We start from the raw sequence: 20,080 nt of genomic DNA on the forward strand, positions 1-20,080 counted from the left end.
GAACAAAAAGTTTGCTCCCGGAGAAAGATAGGCGAACAATTTACATAGAGACAGTAACTAGAAAAGAACGCATCCCAAATTCGTGCAGAATAACAACTTCCGGTGACAACACGACGTGTGCAACAAATCCTGTTAAGCAATGAGAACCTGAAGTGGCACAAAAGGCTCAGCAAGCCCAACTTGCCAGAGTGATATAAGGTGAATCAGTTCAGTTTTGCTGAAAAGTATGTTTCCTGAACGGACGAGTGGAAAAATGTGCTTTTTTCTGATGGATAAAAGGTGAACCATGTTGGTCCAGATGGTTGGCAATACTACTTGCATGATCTGCGAAAAGAACCGGATGTTAAGATGAGACGGAACTTTGGTGGCGGTACTGATGGTTTGGGGAGCTTTTTTATTTCGGGGAAAGCTTCCATTTGCGTGGATCTCAACGAAGAAGAAGTCAGAGTACTTCATTGAAACGCTGGAAATATGCTTTATCGAGCACGCTAAGTCATTGATGGGCCCAGATTTCATTTTTCAGCAGGATAATGCAGCGATTCACAACTTCAAGACTGACTAAGGACTGGTTTTCTGACAAAAGCATAGAGGTTCTCGAGTGGCCAGCTTGTTTTCCGGATTTTAATCCCTTAGAAAACCTTTGGTCCATTCTTGCTTGCCGTATTTATGAGAACCGCAAACAATTCGACAACGTTAACATGCTGAAACGTCGTATTCGTGAATGATGGGAGCAGATCGAGTAGGGAATGATGAAAAAATTGATTTTGTCCATGAAATTGCGGTTTGTTGACGTGATTCGAAACAATGGCTCCTATGCTCACTACTAAAATCTAAAAAATGTGTTTGAATTTGTTGTTTTGTTGGAATATAAATAAACGTTGATCAAAAGTTAAAGTGGTGCTATTTTTATTTCGTCTTTTTTTTCATGAATTTTTTGACTTAAATGTAAATGGTCCATAATAATATGACCGTAATCAACTGAACAGTTGTGAAATAGAATATACTATCATTTTTATCCGAAGATATCACAATGGATATGGAAATTCAAAATATATTGTGAAAAACCATGGTGGCGCTATTTTTGTTTCGCTCAGTGTATATCTTAATATGTATTCGATGAAATTTTTTAAATTTTTTTTTGTGTTACATCTTATACCTGAGGCTTTCATATGCAGCTTTGTTTGGGGTTTTTTATTAATTACAAAAAATATGAAAAATGCGCTTATATAGTTGACGATGTTTAAAAGTTTACCATATTTTTCACATATAATCTGCCAAACATTTTCCATCAATAAAAGTGTATTGACTTAACGAAAAATCCATAGGACCTACTCTTCATAGGTAGTTTAGTAGGTCCTGTATAAAAATATTACATTAATGGTGGTAAGCTCCACAGCGTCCTAGACGCCAATCACGTATTATCCTCGATTTTCTCAAGCACCAAACGGTATTATCCTTGATTTTAATCTGAGATTTAACTTTAGTGCGCCGATTTCGGCGCACTAAAAATAAATCTCGGATTAACAAAACTGGCTGCGTGCGGAAATAAATTGGCACGCATACTACGCCATCATGTTGGGAAACGTCAAACAGGGAAAACAGCAACAAACCAAACAAAGGAAATCAGCAACAATCTTCGGTGATTTTTTTTTGTAAATCCGCCCAGCTGCAGGTATTACAGGTATTACCAGTGTTTCTCAGGATGGATCCGCACCAAAATGCAACGGAAAACGACCAGGAATCTTTGTTCCCGTCCTCCGGTGCTTTCCAGATCTCAACGACCGCGGTTACAAAATCTCTGCAACGTATGCGGATTGTGAAATGTTGTGATGTCTCAAAGGCCAATATCCACTTGTTCCCGTACCCTCCGCGGACAGAAATAACGGAAATAATCCAGGGATTATTTTCTTACCGCTGCCTGGTAAATTAGTATCTGGCACGATTGATAGAGCTGCGCATAAGTTTTTGATTTTGTGATTATTTGTGATCATCTAAAGAAATTCTAGTTTCTTCAAGAATTTCCAAAGTGTTGTGCTAAAAATACTCCCATGGATCCCTCCGTTAATAGCATTTACAAACTGCATTCATCCAGCAATCCACTGCTTCTTACGGAATACGGCGAGAAATGTCTACCGAGATTCTTCCCTTCTGCGATTTCAATAATGTGGTTTCTTTAATACATAATATCAAAATAATATTTCTGTAATTACTGTATCGCACACAATCCAAGCTTCCTCCATAGGTTCCATCAGGGATTTCTCTAGAACTCTTGTAGCATTCTTCTAAGAAGTCTTTCAGACATTCCTTTTGGGATTTATGAAAAAATTTCTACATGAATTACTTCCGGGGCTCCTCCAGCAACTACCTTCAAAATACATTGAAGATGTCTTCTGGAGTTGTTTCTGAGATTCCTACAGGAATTCTTCCAGGCACTCATTCTTTCAGATTTTTGCATGGGATTTATGGAATTCCTTTAGGGATTCTTGAAGTAAATCCATCCAATATTTGTACAATTTTATTTCCAAGGATTATTAGAAAAAAATCAGGAATTCCACCAAAATTTTCTTCTAGGAAATCCTTCCGCAAATCTCCCAGGATTGCTTCTAGAGTTACGTCAATAATTTATTCAAAAAATTCCTTACACATTTTTCAAGGATTTTTCCAGAAACTCTCCTTGAGTTCCCACACAAATTCTTTATTGATTGTTTTCAAGATTATTTCTAAATTCTTGTGACGCAGCAGTTCCCTAAAAAATCCTCTTGAGATTCCTACAAAAAAATCTCTGGGATTCTTCCTGAAATTCCATCAGGAATTATTTTTGCGATACATCCAGAAATTCCTCCAAGGATTCCGCTAGTACTATGTATGGGCTTCCTCCAGGAATTTTCTCTTGGATACATTTTCCAGGAAGTCCAACTAACATTCTCTCTGCAATTCCTCATGGATTTTTGGGATTTCTTCAGGAATTCTTTCTCAAATTTCTCCTAGAATTCCTACTATGTATGAATTCCTTTGGGATTCCCGAGAGGATTCCTCTAGGAATTCCTTTTGGAATATCTCCATGATTCATTTTAGGATTCCGACAAAGATAATTTCTTGAATTCCTCCAGGAATTGACTTTTCTCAGGAGTTCCCTCTTAATTGCTTCCGGGATTCCTCATGGATTTTTAGTAGGAATTCCTCCAGGAATTTCTTCTAAAATTTCTCCAGCATTTCTACAGGACTTCTTTTAGGGATTCCTGAAGAAATTACTTTTGGTATTTCTCCAGGATTTTCATGTGATTCCTCCAAGAATTTCTTCTTAGATTTCTCTAGGAAATGCATCCGGAATTTCTCCAGTTTTTTTCGATTCCTTAGGGATATTTTTCTGAAATTCCTCTAGGAATTCTTTCAACGATTCCTTCAGGATTTCTTTTTGGATTAGTGCAAGAATTTCTTCAAAAAATTCTCTACAATTTTAATGATTCCTTCAGGAATTCCTCCTTGAGTTTCACCAAGAATGTATTCTAGGATTTCTTTCTTCCTCCAGAAGTTCTTTCTAGGATTTCTCCAGGATTACTGCCAGTGCTGTCATGGTAAAATCAGAGCTGGTTACTCAAGAATTCCACATTTCAGTGACCCCTTACTACCCCATAGAAATTACGTCAATATTACGTAAGAATAATTTCGGAGAAGCTCCTCCATGAACTATTTTTTCATGGATTTTTTTCTGTAACTATCGCGGAAGGAGCAGCAGCATTCTTGGAGGAAATCCTTCCTCCTTATAAGTTAAGCAAGAATTCTTATTAAAAATCCTTCGAGAATTATTTTAGAATAGATTGCTTCCCATCAACTTGTTTAGACTTTTTTTCTGAAGGAATTCCTCCAAAAATATTATCAGAATATTTTGCAGGAATTTTTATTTGGATTTCCCCAGGAAATGTTCTAGAAATTTCTTCAAAGTTCTTGAAGGAATTTTTGGATCAGTTTCTCCAGGAATTCCACCAAAGATTTCACCAAAACGTGCAATTCCACGAGGAATTTTTTAACGAAGATTCGGAGATTCTATCATTGATTTTTTTTAGAAAATCCACTGGAATTTTCCTTAAGAAATTTACATTTCTCCAGAAACTCTTTCAGAAATTATTGATGGAATTTCTCCAGAGGTTCCTCCATATGATCAGTGATTCTCTCAGATATTCATTCAGAAATTCCTCTAAAAACTCTTAAGAGATTCTTCTGGAAGTTCCTTCAGGTATTCCTCCAAAATTTATTCATATCGTTCTTCAGGGAAATTTTTCCAGTCATGCTTCACCAATTTCTCCAAAGAATCTCTCAGCAACTCCTGCAAAAATTACTGCAGAATCAATTCCTTGGCATTTTTCAAGAAATTCTTCTATGATCATCTGCAGAGGGGTTTACCGCTCTCCCAAAGATTCCTTAAAAATTTTTTTTTTCTTCAGAAATTCCTTCATTTTTTTCAGTTTCTGCAATATTTGCTTCAGAAATTTCGTCTGATAGTATTTCAGGGATTTTGAAGAACTACTCCCTTCAGAAATTATAAAATAAACTCTTCCAAGAATTCCTCCACAGGTCTATCTAGGAGTTCCTCCAAGAATTCCTCCAAAAAATCCTCCAGGGAACCCTCAGTTACTTATTGAGAAAATTCTTCAAGAATTGTATGCATTTTCTGCAGGGATTTATGCAGTCATTTTTTAAAAGATTCCTTCAGATATTCCTCTACTGAATTTTCCAGAAATTTCTCAAGCATTTTTTCCTTGGCATTACTTCCAGAGTTCCTCCATAAATATTTTATGATTTTTTCTAGGAACTAAGGAGGTATCTTAAGGGATTTTCCAGGTATTATCCCAAGTATTCATCTAGAAATTTCTCCTAAGATAACTTCAGAATTAGCTTCAGAAATGTTTGTCCAGGACTCCCTCCAGAAAATTTGAAGAATTTCTTCTAAAAATCTTCAAGGGGTTTACCAGCAGTTTTGAGGGGTTCCTTCAGAAAATTATCCAGTGATTTCTTTAAAAGTTTCTTCGGCAATTCTTTTAAGATTTCTTCCAGTCAAGTTCTGTGCAAGTTTGAAAGAATTTCTGCAGGAGTCATTGAAGAAATCCCATTAGATATTTCTGAGGGAATACATGTTTCTGGCACAATAACAATTTCAAAATATAATCCTTGTAGGAATTCCTGCAGGAATCCCTGAACAAATTTCTCAAGAAATTCTTGAAGGAATCGTTGGAAGAATTTCCAAAGAAATCACGGTAAGATTTAAAATATATTTGAGATATTTCTGAAAACTTTCGCAAATATACCTGAATCCCTAAACTTCTGAAGAAGTCTCTGGAAATATTTCTGAAGAATCTCTGAAGGAATTTCAGAAGGATTCCGAGTAGGACCTTTGGTCAAATTAAAAAAAATATTAAGGAATTTTTAGGAAAAAATTCAAAAAAAAAATAGTTTTGAAATTCCTAACGGAAATTTCGAGAGCAATGACAGGGAAAAAATATTAAGAAGTTCTTCGGTTAATTCCTGTACGAATTACTGGGGAAATTTCTTAGGAAATAACTGGGGGAATTATTAAAGGAATTCCTGGGGTAATTGTCTTATGGAAATCCCGATAAAATTCCTGGATAAATCTCTGAAGAAATTTTAGCAGGATTTTCTGGGAAAATTTCTGAAGTAGTCCCTGAGAAAATTTCTGAAAGGATTCATATATTAAATTCTAGGAAGAATCCATGAGAAATTTCCTAATGGAAATCCTGGGGCAATTTCCGGAGAAATCTCTGGGGAACTCTCAAAGAAATTTCGGAGGGAAATCCTGGATGAATTTCCTTAAGGAATTCCTGGGTAATTTCTAGAGAAATTCCAGGGGTAATTTCTAGAGAAATTCCTGGGAATATTCTTGAAGGAATTTCTGAGAAAAATGCTGAAGGGATTCCTGAGGACATTTTCTAATCGAAATCCTGATGAAATTCCTAGAGGAATTTTAAGGGTTCTTGAAAAAAATTCTGGAGAAATTACTAGAGAAATTCCTGCGAAATTTCCTGGAGGAATTCCTGGTAAATTTTCTGGAGGAATTCCTGAGAAACTTTCTGAAGGAATTCCTGAGAATTTTCCGACAGAATTTCTGACGGAGTTCTCGGAGACTCTCCTGGGGAAATTTTTGATAATATTATTGAATTCCTGGGGACATTTGAAGAGGAATAACAGGAGAAATTGCTAAAGAAGTTTTTGGGAAAATTCTGAGGGAATTTCTGGTGGAACTTTCAGAGGAACTTCTGGAGAAATGGTTGAAAGAAATCCTTATGACATTTTTTAATAGAAATTTCTGACAGAATTTCTGACGAAATTCCTGGAGACACTCCTGGCAAAATTTCTGAAAATATTCGGAAATTCCTGGGCACATTAAGAGGAATATCAGGAGAAATTTCTGGAAAACTTTTTGGGAAAATTTCTGAGGGAATTTCTGGAGGAATTATCAGAGGAATTCCTTGAGATATTCCTGAAAGAAGTCCTTAGGCCATTTTTATATTGAAGCCCTGGGCAAATTCCAGGAGGAATCTCTGGGGGAACTTCAAAGAGAATTTCTGTGGAAATTTCTGGGCATTTTCTGGAAAAAAACCAGGAAAATTCATTGAAGAACTCCTAAATCATTTACTGTAAAAAATTCTGGAAAAAAATCCCAATGGAAATCTTTGGGCATTTTCTGAAAAAATCCTAGGGAGTTTCTGAAAAAAATCGTGATGAAACTTCTGAAGAAATTCCTGGGGACATATTCTAATCGAATTCTTGGTGATATTCCAGGGGGAATTTCAGGGGAGTTCTTGAGGTGATTTCTTGGAAAGATTCCTGGGATATTTTCTGAAGAATTTCCGACAGAATTCCTGTACAAAAATTTAGAGGGGCTCCTGGGAGAATTTCTAAATGAATTCGTGGGGAAATTCTTAATGGAAAACCTGGGGAATGCCCTGAGGAAATCCCTGAAAAAAATCTTGGAAAAATCTCTAGGAAAGTTAATGCAGGAATTCTTGAGGAAATTTCTGAACAAATTTTTCGGGAAGTTTCTGAACGAATCATTGAAGAAATTCTTGAACGAATTCCTGAGGAATTTTGGAGAAATTCCTGAGGAAATTTCTAGAGGATCCCTAGGGTAAATTTCTGAAATGTCTGAACAAGTCTATGAAAATAACTTGTCAGAATTTCTTAGAGGAATCCCAAAGAAATTTATTTGGAGAAGTTGTTGAAGAAATATTTTGAGTTTTTTGAGTAATAATTCATAAAAGTGCAGCAATTCTTCCAAGAGCAATTCTTGGACAAAGTCCCACAAAGCACTTGTACAAATTTATTGATTCATTTTGCAGACATTCCTGAAGGATTTCGTAGAAAAATCCATGGTGATGGAATAATAAGAAAATTCCCTGAACATAAGATATCGCAGAAGAACACAACCAGTCGATGAACCAATTCGTTGGGGAATTCCTCCAGGAATTATTCCGGGAATTCCTCCATTAATTCCTCCAGGAATTTCTCCAGAAATTTTTCCGGGGATTTCTTCAGGAATTCCTCTGGAGATTTTCCGGGGATTTCTCCAAAAGCTCCTCTGTCGATTTCTCCGAGGTTTCCTCCAGAAACTCCACCATGGCATCCTCCAGGGATTCTTCCGGGAACTCTTGCAGAAGTGCCTCCGGAGATTTCTCCGGAAATTCCTCTGGCGATTCCTCCGGGGATTCCTCCGGGAATTTCTCCGGGGATACATCCAGAAATTCCTCCGGGGATTTCTCCAGTAATTTCTCCGAATATTGCTTCAGGAATTCCTCCACGGGATTCCTCCTGGAATTCCTCCGGGGATTCCTCCAGGAATTCTTCCGGGGATACCTCCACGAATTTTTCCGTGGATTTCTCCAGAAATTCCTCCGGGGATTCCTCCAGGAATTCTTCCAGGGATTCCCGGGGATTTTTCCAAGAATTTCTCTAGGGATTGCTGCAGGAATTCCTCCCGGGGCTTCCTCCAGAAATTCCTTCGAGGATACCTCCAGGAATTCTTCCAGGGATGCCTCCAGGAATTTATCCGTGAATTTCTCCAGGAATTCCTCTGGGGATCTCTCCAGGAATTCCTCCGGGGATTCCTTCAGGAATTCCTCCGGGGATTTTTCCAAGAATTCCTTCGAGAACTCTCGTCGAAGTTTTTTCGGAGATTTCTCCGGAAATTCCTCTGGCGATTCCTTCGGGGATTCCTCTGGCGATTCTTCCGGAGACTCCTCCAGGGATTTCTTCGGGGATTTCATCAGGAATTTATTCGTGGATTCCTCCAGGAATTTACCCGTTGATTTCTCTAGAATTTCTGGGGATTCCTCCAGGAATTCCTCCGGGGATTCCTCCTGGAATTCCTCTAGAAATTCGTTCGGTAATACCTGCAGAAATACCTGCGACGATTCTTCCAGGAATTCCTCCACCGATTCCTCCAGAAATTCCTCCGGGGATTCCTCCAGGAATTTCTTCAGGAATTCCTGCGGGGATTCCTACAGGAATTCCTCCGGGGATTTCTCCACAAATTCCTCCAGGCATTCTTCCGGGGATTCCCCCAGGAATTGAGCCGTGGATTTCTCTAGAAATTTCTCCGGGGATTCCTCCAGGAATTCTTCCGGGGATACCTCCAGGAATTAAGCCGTGGATTTCTCTAGTAATTCTTCCGGCGATTTCTCCAGAAATTCTTCCGGGGATTCCTACGGGAATTCCTCCGGGGATTTCTCCAGGAATTCCCCCGGGGACTCCTTCAGTAATTCCTTCGGAGATTTTTCCAAGAATTCCTCCGGGAACTCTTGCAGAAGTTTCTCCGGAAATTCCTCTGATGATTCCTTCGGGGATTCCTCTGGCAATTCTTCCGGAGATTCCTCTAGGAATTTCTCCGGGGATACCACCAGAAACTCCTCCGGGGATTTCTCGAGGAATTTCTCCGGAGATTGCTTCAGGAATTTCTCCAAGCATTTCTCTGGGGATTCCTCCAGGAATTCCTCCGGAGATTCCTCCAGGAATTCTTCCGAGGAGTCCTCCAGGAATTCTTCCGGGGATTCCTCCAGGGATTTATCCGTAGATTCATCCAGAAATTCCTCCGGGGATTTTTCCAAGAATTTCTCTAGGGATTGCTGCAGGGATTCTTCCGGGAACTCCTGCAGAAATTCCTCTGAAGATTTCTCCGGAAATTCCTCTGGCGATTCCTCCGGGGATTGCTGCAGGAATTCCTCCGGAGATTCCTTCAGGAATTCCTCGTAGGATTTCTCCAAGAATTTCTCCAGCAAATCTTCCGGAATTCCCGGAGATTCTCCGAAAGTAACTCCGGGGATTCCTTATTTTTAATGGAAATACTGGGGACATTCCGAAAGAAATTTCTGGCGATTTTGTGAGCAAATTTCTGGTCATGGCAATAAAATTGTTTATCATCATTATGAAACATAATGTTAACCCGCTGTTTCATCATACCCCACCCGTTACAACTTGCCCCGGTATACTATAGTTTTTTGAACCATATTACTCAAAACTGGCAATCGTTTTTGCCAACTTTATATTTTTCCGTGCTATGTATTAAGGTCCAAAGTAATCTGTGAAAGTTTCATGATGATTGCAGTATTTTCTAATTTATGCTGTTTTTTAATATACATAATATACACAAATACCTTTAACACTTCCAGGTGTTATGGATGTGTCCGCATTAACCTCATCTGATTCCGAGTCGGAGGAAGAGTTTTTCGCCCTTCTGGACGCTGCGTGTTACATTCCGGCTGTACCGAAGAAGAGGATCGTTCGCGACAGAGTCGATTTTTTTACAAAATATGACGATTATGAATTTGAACGAAGGTTTAGGTTGACGAAGGAGATGGCACGCCAAGTGGCCGATCTCCTTCGGGATAAATTAAGTCATGATTCAGATAGAAATGACCCAGTATCAGTGGAAACACAAGTATTAATTACCATGCGATACTTCGGAAGCGCTAGCTTCGAAGAAGTTATCGCAGATTTACAAGGCATACACCAAACAACAGCCGGCCGCATAGTGAAGCGAGTATCTCACGCAATCGCCGCTCTCGCCGACCAGGTCATCACTATGCCAGCGGAACAAGAAATTCAAGGCATCAACCAACAGTTTTTCCAAATGGGAAAAATTCCACGAGTGATTGGTGTCATTGATGGTAATTATTATTTTTTGTTTTTTTAAAAGAAAGTTCATGTCTTCTTTAAAATCTATACTTCTGTTATGCTTACTCTATCATTTGCTTCTGTTATGTTCTTCCTAAATGTATATTTTGCTCTCGCGTTTTTGTTTTCGATTTGTGTCTTTTTCTAGACATTCTCAACCACCCCTCAGAAGGCAAAATATAATAAAACACCAATTCAGAGTATTTGCTGTATTCACTATTAACGCCCTGATCGTACCAATTTAGGTGAATATGGATTTTAATGTAATTCGTCATTTCCTGCCAGCCCCTCAGGCATTGCTGTTGTCTATCCTCCCATTGTCCATGGCTCTCGCAACCTTCCACTACTATGGGCTATACCGTGGGCTATACAGACCGATATAGCTGGTAAATATTATTTAATTATAACTACCATGTTCGTTTTTTCTCTCAAAATTGCGAAGTTACTTTCTTATACATTTTCAACGGCAGAACAGTGAGCACGTGTTGTTGTTCCTAATCAGTCGATCCATGTTCGAAAATCAAAGCATACTACTCTCAACTGAATAACTAGATCCTTAATTACGATATATTATATATGTGTAGTTAAACAATAAAATTTAGTAATGTAGTTAGTTTTAGATGAACTTTACCTACGTAGTTTTAGTTTTCGTACTTAGCAATATGTTAATGTAGTTAGAAACTTGTCATGTTTTTATTTAAATATTGTGAAGAAATTAGTTTTATGATTAAATTCTAGGCTGTCACGTCCCTATTATATCTCCTGGAGGAGATAATGCGGAAGCTTTCCGTAATCGGAAAGGATGGTTTTCGATTAATGTGATGGCGGTTTGTGATGCTGAAATGAGATTCAGGAACATTGTTGCAAGGTAAAACGTGTGCAATATAATTTATGTTAAATGAGAGGTCCTTCTGCGTAGCTGATTTCTTTTGGCTTAAATATAAATGACTCATAATAAAATGATCATTTTCCATAACAAAATCAGAAATATTCAATAAAGAAGTAGGGGTAGGAGCAATAATAAACTATGAAAGCTCCATAAACATATCAAAAAGAACATAAATGAATCAAAATTTCTGAATTCAACGATTGCCTGTTGAACTACACCCATAGTTTTTTGCCGTCTTTTCAGTCTTTCTATCATAGTTCTATGATGTAGTATGTTTGAAATCATTTGTTGGGAAAAATAGTTTTTTTTATTGCTCTTGTTGATTTATTTGTGGAAATTCTGACCTTTTTTATTGCTAAAACATCAATTAATTATGAGAAATTTTAATTTATTTATGCACTTTTTGATTTGTTTATGGAATTTCTATAGTTTATTATTGCTTTCACCCCTGTTTATTTATTGGCAATTTTTAAATTACCGTCATGCGGGGCTTCTTTATACACTTTTTAAAGGTTTTTCAACTTTATGACATTATAACTCCCAGAGTAGTGAATGTATTTCCACAATTTTTACACATAATAATTGTGAGTATGTATGTAGGATGCATGCAAAATTTGAACTAAATCCATCAATAAACAAAATCGCTCCAAATGCCCCCTAAAACCTCCTAATCTCCATAGAACACCCGGATACCCACCTTAAGGCGAAACTGGAAGCATTTCCTCACTTTTTGGTTTTTGATTTTTTATTAAATAACGAAGCAATATTTTCAAAATCGGTTTTCGTATGTAGAGTATGGATCAAGTTATTTTTTTTTGTAGGGGAAAATGTTTTTCGTTTTTGCAGAAACCATTTTTGAACAAAATCTATATATATACTAGCTGTCCCCGGCAAACTCTGTCTTGCCTACTGCGTTTTTTGACGTTTCAAGTCCCTAGCCAAGCGCCCAAGTCCCCGTTCAAAATGTAAGAAAACCCGATTTTCAAAAACTCTCAATATTCCCATGTTTTAGGCCTCATAAACCTTCCTTGGGTGAAAACTAACAGAACAAAACTTAGACGACCCAAATCGGACCATCTGATTTCAGTTTCCCATACAATTTATTATTTTAAAATGTTTTCGTATTTATTCAAAACAAGTTTGCAGCACATTGTTGATTGTTTTCTTTTCAAAGAACAACAAAAAATCATAAAACTACGATTTTTTCAAGAAGAATATTCTATTTTAATATAATTTCAAATTGATCTCCAAATCCCAAAAACATTTTATGATTTTAAAATATTTGTGTATTTATTCAAAACAAGTTAGCAGAGCATTGTTGAAATTTTTTCTCCAAAAATGCCACAAAAGTTCATCTTATTAGACGCAGTGGCGTAATTTCCCCAACAGAGGAGGGAAAAAAATCTCCAAAGAACCACAAAAAATCAGAAAACAACGAATTTGTATAACAAAATAATACAATCTTGTTATAACTTCAAATTGATCACAAAATCCTAGGCATTTTATGATATTGAAATATTTGCGTATTTATCCAGAACAAGTTGGCAGAACATTGTTGATAGTTTTATCTCCGAAAAACTACAAAAAAAATCAGAAAAGAACGAATTTTAAAAATACTTGTTCTGTATAAATGTGCAACTATTTTGAAATCATAATATGTGTGACATGTTGATATCAATTTTAAGATATAATTAAAATGTATGTCATCGGAAAAATTAGTAGTTTTCTGAATTTTTGTAGTGTTTTGGCCAGCATAATATCAACAGTGGCTTGCAAATTTGCTTCGGAAAAATGTGCATTTTTTTAATCATAAATGTATGAAATATTGAGATCTATTTGAAGTTATAACAAATTTGTATATTTTTCTCGGATTTTTCCGAATATTTTTGTTGTTTTTCAACCGTCCTTTTACAAGCCACAAGTTTTAAAAATGTAACGGCAAGCACAAACTCATTGATACAAAAAGCAAAAGAGTTAAAAAACGATCCTTTTTATGATTCGTGCCAAAAAATTTACAATTTTTTCTTGGATAAACTTGATGATATCAACACAATCCAAGCAAAACATCCATTGAATGAATGGGATCAAGTGTGGGAAAATATTAGTAAAAATTATATCTCTTCAGAAGCGAAATCGGTGTTATTTCAAGTTTTTAATGACATAATCCCTAATAAAGTAAAGATGTACAACCATAGAATAAATAGCTCAGATAACTATTGGTGTGAAAAATGTGGAGAAATTGATAACAATGTGCATAGAATTAAAAAATGTTCTGATTCTAAGGATATTTGGGCTTGGGTAGAAAATTTAATCAAAACGAAATTCCAATTGAACTACAGGATTCCTGAACAAGTGTTCGTTGATGAAACAGTAGATAAAAGCAATATTAAAAAAGTAACTCTGTTCATAGTCAGCGAAGCAATTAGTTACAACATAAAACACTATAAAAACTACAGTTTGTTTGATTTCCTTAGGAAATTACGGAATATTCGGTGGAATAACAGAATATTTTTGGAAAAACAGTTCGGTTCTGCTCTCAAATCGTTTTAAAAAAATGTTTGTATGGAGAGAGAACAAATGGAAATCAATAAGGTTACTTACAAAATATTTGTTGGTAAATAGTACTGTAAGTAGTTGTAAGAAGTATGTATTATAACGTTTTTTCGAAAGACAATGTTCAATAAATGAAGAAAAAAAAAAAAACCAAAACTATATCAATATTGTTCATCAAACTTGTTTTGGATCCATACTAGCCTGGGACACGGTTTATATGGGAAAAATATGAAAAAGGAAAACTTCATTTTCTGTATACTTTTTGAGCTCCGTTTCGGTCCCATATCAACTGTGCAAAACTTCAGATCGATCGGAAAAACTATATTTTAGCGCCCACCATTCTTAGTTTTTCATACGATTTACTATGGGGAAAATTTACTTTTTCAAATAAAAATCGCTTGGGGTCCCCCATTGGTCCCTGAAAATAAATCTATGGATGAATTCTGTAGAAAACTTCATGAGGAATCAGACCTCCGAAGACCGCAATGCGACATTCGTGGAAAAAGTTATTAAGCCTTACCCGATCGCTAAAATGACGAGATTTTATTATTTATTGTTATTCCTTACATGTTGAACAGCCTTGGCATGCCATTCGGTTTTCAGTCAATAACTTTTTCCAATTCCAATTCCAATAGAAATCATTCATCGATTTATTTTTAGGGGTTAAGGGGCAACCTGTGGTGATTTTTTTTTTTAACAAGTGATTTTCTAAAATTTCGCTAAAATATAGTTTCTCCGGTCGAGCTGAAATTTTTGACAGTTGATATGGGGCCAAAATGGAATTAAAAAAGTGTACAGGAGTAAAATGTCTTTTTGTGTCCCACGCTAATGCATACGCAAATATTTTAAAATCATAAAATGAATTAAGAATTGAGATCAACTTGAAGTTTTTAAAAATTGTGTATTTTCCTCAAAAATTCATAGTATCTGTTTCTTTTGTAGCTGATCTTTTGATCAGAATTATATCAATCTTATGTTATTACAAAATGATAAATTTTCCGAAAATATTCGTAGTTTGCTGATGTTTTGTAGTTTTTTTGTCCGAATAATATGAACCATATTCTGCAAATATATTTTAAACAAATGTGAAAATATATGGAATATTGAAAACATTTTGAGATTATGTATATTATTCCTGAAAAAATCGTCGTTTTCTGATTTTTTTGTAGTTTGTTGGGCAACATTACATCAGCAATGTTGTGCAACTTGTTTTGCTTAAATACACAATCACTTAAAAAGCATAAAACGAATGGGATTTTGAGATCAAACAAAATTGTATGTATTTCCTGGAAAATTTGGAATTTTCTTAACTTTTATATTTCTTTGATCAGAATTTAATCAACAATGTTTTACAAACTTGTTTTGGATGTATACGCAAATATTTTAAAATCATAAAATGTATGGGAAATTGAAATCAATTTGAAGTTATTCCAAAATTGCAAATTTTTGTTGGAAAAATCGTAGTTCTCTGAAATTTTGTAGTTCTGTTAACCCTTCAGCGCGCGCGCTGTTGTAAAAAGTACAACACCACCAAAAAACCTCGCTCGTTGTATACAACGAGCGCGCGGTGTAGTTTCGGTTGCTTCATGGCGCGCGTCCTGGAAGGTTAAGAGAAAACTATGAAATATGTTCTGGATAAATACGCGAATATTTTAAAATCATAAAATATATAGTGAATCGAGTCAATTTGAATTAGAGCCGGTCACGGTATTTGTTATGGTATACAAGTCTACTTTTCATAAGTGTTATCATCGCGGCTTTCTAAAACAATTCCGTACTAAAGCACATAATACACATAAACATATGTAGTAATATTCGTTTGCACTTTCAGATGGCCTGGAAGTTCTCATGATCAAACTGTTTTCAGTTTGTCGCAATTGAGGGCAGAATTTGAAAGAGGATTGTATGGGACCAACATAATACTCGGAGATTCAGGATACCGTTGTACTCCCTACCTGGTAACACCGCTACTGAACCCTACTACGGAAGCTGAAAAGAAATTTCAGAAGGGCTTCATCCGAACGAGAAACATAGTGGAACGTGTGTTTGGAGCCTGGAAGAGGAGATTTCCAATCGTTGGAATGAGTATGACAGATTTGTCAATGTCATCCACCTAATATATTTAGTTATTTTTACTGTATTTTAGAACTGAGACTCAATACCGAAGAGGCACTGGTTGTGATAATTGCCACCGCAGTATTGCACAATGTGTGCATAAGAACTAACCTGCCACCACCTATACCTTATGAGGAGCTGATTCAACCGAACGATGTCTATAATGGACTAAACAACCAAGCACGCACACGCAACGCAATAATCGAGAATTATTTTAACTAATATTTATATGAACAGACAAGTGAACGATAGAAAAATCTATCGATGTTGAACACAATTACGAAAGCATCGTCCATTGTTAAAAAAACCTATACTTTATCAATCCATCATTTAAATCAACCGCTGAGCAATAACGTGTGTGTGTGTGTGTGTGTGTGTGTGTGTGTGTGTGTGTGTGTGTGTGTGTGTGTGTGTGTGTGTGTGTGTGTGTGTGTGTGTGTGTGTGTGTGTGTGTGTGTGTGTGTGTGTGTGTGTGTGTGTGTGTGTGTGTGTGTGTGTGTGTGTGTGTGTGTGTGTGTGTGTGTGTGTGTGTGTGTGTGTGTGTGTGTGTGTGTGTGTGTTTCGCGTTGCGCCACATTCATTGTCAGCTGAATGCTTCTCTTTTTTCATTCAATTTTCTGCATACATTTATTGTGAACTTTTGATTTTTGTACCTACATTTAATAATGAAAAACATTTAAATGAAATGAAAATGAATAATAAATGAACATCGAAGAACATGAAAATACATTTAATTTATCATACAATTTATGTACATTTTGTATACATTTTAGGTGTTGGGTTCGTGAGTGCAAACTTTTTAAAAGGGTGATCGAGGACCACTAAAGGTGAAAAAGAAATCTAGATTGAGTTTAAATAAGGGCGAAAGTAACATGAGAGAGTTCTCTTCATCGACTTTCTCTTCTTCAAATTAAAGTGACAAGATGCAAGTATGGTTGCACTTTTTGGTCATAAATCGCTAGGTTGCGATGCAATCTAGCGTCTAAATGTAAAAAAGTTCGATTGAATTTGCATCTTGTCACTTTAATTTGCAGAAGAGAAAGTCGATGAAGAGAACTCTCTCATGTTACTTTCGCCCTTATTTAAACTCAATCTAGAAATGTTCTACGCATATGGTCAAATCCCAACCGTTACGTAGTTATTGAACTTTCCGTGTTTTGGAACATTGCAAGTTAGAAGTTTGGTGTCAAAGAAGGAATTGTAGAGTGGAACAAGGGTCACAACCACGGTTGCAAAAATTCCGAAGCTTCCAACGAACGTGAGTTTTTGTTTTTGTCTTTTCACCACACCGCTTCTGACGTTGAAGCCCCTGTCCTTCACGGAGGCAATTGAAAAGAGAATAAAAACTCTCTCTTCGCTCACACCGAGGAGATGGCGAGGTTCAAAAGCAACATTTTTCCTGTGACCGGCACTCAAAAGACAAAAATTCACCACGTTTGCTTATGGGCAAGTCGCATTCATGCGGCCGGTGGTGAAATGAAGCATCCATCAGCGCAGAGCGTGTGTTGATGATGGTGCAGTCATTACCTCCACAATGTAGTTGAATTTTTCTGCGTTCACTTTCAAGTATCTCACAGCGGAGCTGAAAATGAATACAAAAAGCATTCAGTTCAGCAGAAATTCATTCAATTGAATGAGATTTTTTCAACCCTGGTCACAACTTTGCCTAAGAGAGATTTTTACACGTATATGACATTCCTATTCCCACCCAATAGGATTGTTTGCAGCCAACATCAATTGGGTTCCCCCATTCACAATGCATCTGGGTTCCCTTGGTACAAGAAGTGGGAATCGAAAACGTGACGTCATCGCACCTCGGAGGATTTTTAATTTATAGTACCTACGTTTTTTTTCAAATATAATTGACAAAAACAAATTTGAAGCACTACTTTTGAGCTATTTTGTTCTAGAAAACTTAGGTCTTTAACTAAACCAATCGATTTTAAGATGTCATTTGATAGAAAGCTCAACAATCTTTCGAACAAGGGTACACAACTGCGACAACAAGTTTGACCAGGGTACCGTTTATCTATACATATAAAAATGAGTTTGATGTACCTTTGAGGCAACAAAACTCTCGAACGGGTGAACCGATCAGCATGACTCTTGCACGGTTCGATTCGTATTCATGGTGGCTGTGTTTATATGTATAAAAATGTTATGAAAATGAACTAGAAAAGTAAGAAAATTGCTAAAATACTGATTTTCGTGAGCTGGGAAGGAAATCAACACGATCGAAATAAAACCAATCTAGAGCTCAACAGTTGTCAAACCGCCACAGCTTGGCAAGACAACGTTTGCCGGGACAGCTAGTACTAAATAAATTACAAATTACCAGCAATCAAATTACCATTTTCAAGTTATAGCCAGTTTAAGCAACAATAGTACAAGACATGGAAATCTCAATAACTACGTAACGGTTGAGATCTGACCATATGCGTAGAACTATTTTTTTTTTCACCATTCGTGGTCCTCTATCACCCCTCAAAAAGTTTGGTATTCACGAACCTAACACTCTGTATCTATATATATATATAAATGAGTTTGAAGTTCCTTTGAGGCAACAAAACTCACGAACGGGTGAACCGATCAGGATGACTCTTGCATGGTTTGATTCGTACTCATGGTAGCTTTGTTTATAAATAGTAAAAGTTACGAAAATCATCAAAAACAGTAAGAAAAATGAAAGTGCTGATTTTTTATGATCTGGGAAGAAAATCAACATGATCGAAATGAAATCAATCTAGAGTGCGATGCTCATTGAGTGCAGTGTGTCGATTCACCACAAGATTGGCAAGACAAAGTTTGCCGGGACAGCTAGTATTGAATAAATATACTGCATTTAGTTCACCACTGGACTGCGCACTGAGTCTTCATAAGTGCGAAAACGTAAATAAAACTGCGCGATTGCATCAAATCAAATTGATGTCTTCGGCGCACTATTTCTTCGGTGTATGCTGAACACCAAGTTGATTGAATGCAATCGCGCACTTTTATTTGCGTTTTCGCACTCGTGAAAACTAGTGCGATAGTCCAGTGGTGAACTAAATGCGCTATATTAAAATAATATTTACAAAAACTGATTATACTACAGAGTACCGTGAAGTGTCCACTTTTTGGAAACAGATGTACATCTTCATGAAAATAGCAGTGAAAGCCGAAGCATTGCTATTGTTCTGAACAATTTCACATAGTGCTTAACTTTTTCCCACGACCTACGAAAATTCTCTGATTTTGCTATAACAATATTTACCGTATTTGTAGTTCGCTGTTAAATTTTCAGTTCAATCGTTCATAGGAGAACAAAGTAACATCATGTCAAAGTTGGTCATTTTGTATTAAAAACGGCTTTCCTTGCTATTTTTTTAACACAGCTGTACAAATCGACTCAATGAGCAAATAGAACAGATAGCTAGAATTCCAATGAATTACTATACACATGTTTTGTGATAATTGAAAGAATGTCGGTCGCTACGGTCCTGTTATGTTTCTCAGTAAAAATTTTCACTGTCAGAAAAATTAATGAATGTGTTAGAAAATTCATTCACCAAAATGAATTTTATTTTGACCCCTCAGTCTAGAATTTTCAAAATTCATGTTGATAGTACTCATTGACAATGAAAATTTTAAACTCTGATTTAACACCTCTTGACAGCAGTGCTGAAAATTCCATTTCAACATATCTAAATTCAGCCATCTACAGCTCATCTTAGAAGCTGAAGCTGAGAACATGGCTTATGAAAAACTTGTGCGGCTAGACCAGTTCTGGTGAATATCGATTGGCATGTTTCGCAGGTAGTCCGTGAAACCTTAAAAATTCGAAAAAGAGCGGTTTTCCGTAACTTTCTTGTAGAACTGGTCGTACAAATTTTTCATCCTACTATTTTTTCAGGTCCAGCTTTTGAAATGAGCAGCAGTTGGTTGAATCTTGACCTTTCGAACTGACATTTTCAGCACTGCCTCTCGGAGTCCAATCCAAGATCGTTCACTTTCAAATTACCAATAATTTATTTATACATGGATTATTGCATCATGATTAATAAATATGGGAAAGTCAAAGCCAAAAGTATCACGTGGAAAACGCTGATGAAAACGGAGATATGCTCTATGGACACCAGATCTGCACCATGTACGAGGAGAACTTGCAAGCACTCGAAGTGTTGAGTTTATTACCATCTTTGGCGGTGTGCAACAGAACGATAATAACAGCAAAGCAGGAACCACCAAATATGTGGGGGACACCTTGCAATGTAGACGAATGTAAGACGCGACCGAGGATAGAGAACTGCGATCACAAATCGATTGTTGTTGCGTAGAGCTGTTGATTCGTTTTTATAAGTT

General features: G+C 36.6%; 2 protein-coding genes and 1 long non-coding RNA gene across 6 annotated transcripts in view; 2 read left to right on the forward strand and 1 right to left on the reverse strand.

Annotated features, from left to right (window-relative positions):
* The window catches only part of LOC109621623 (protein Wnt-10a), a 101,781-nt gene that overhangs the window by 69,914 nt on the left and 11,787 nt on the right, over positions 1 to 20,080 (reverse strand). The window lies entirely within an intron of this gene.
* LOC115265856 (uncharacterized) lies at positions 1,378 to 16,573 on the forward strand. The gene is made up of 3 exons (XR_003896954.2): positions 1,378 to 1,681; positions 15,456 to 15,709; positions 15,771 to 16,573. It is a non-coding gene; the product is annotated as an uncharacterized LOC115265856 (long non-coding RNA).
* LOC115256994 (uncharacterized) lies at positions 8,946 to 12,454 on the forward strand. Its single transcript, XM_062854140.1, has 2 exons — positions 8,946 to 10,175; positions 10,921 to 12,454. Exons 1-2 carry the CDS (start codon positions 9,683 to 9,685, stop codon positions 11,052 to 11,054), a joined length of 627 nt encoding a protein of 208 aa, XP_062710124.1. The 5' UTR covers positions 8,946 to 9,682; the 3' UTR covers positions 11,055 to 12,454.

The sequence above is a fragment of the Aedes albopictus genome, chromosome 2 (assembly GCF_035046485.1).
Source record: "Aedes albopictus strain Foshan chromosome 2, AalbF5, whole genome shotgun sequence".
NCBI lineage: Eukaryota > Metazoa > Arthropoda > Insecta > Diptera > Culicidae > Aedes > Aedes albopictus.

Bases quoted from the DNA above. Each gene is read 5' to 3' on its own strand.
- LOC115256994 (XM_062854140.1), top strand. From the start codon at position 9,683: ATGGATGTGTCCGCATTAACCTCATCTGATTCCGAGTCGGAGGAAGAG. The intron at 10,176-10,920 runs GTAATTATTATT...ATTAAATTCTAG, and splicing joins AGTGATTGGTGTCATTGATG to GCTGTCACGTCCCTATTATA.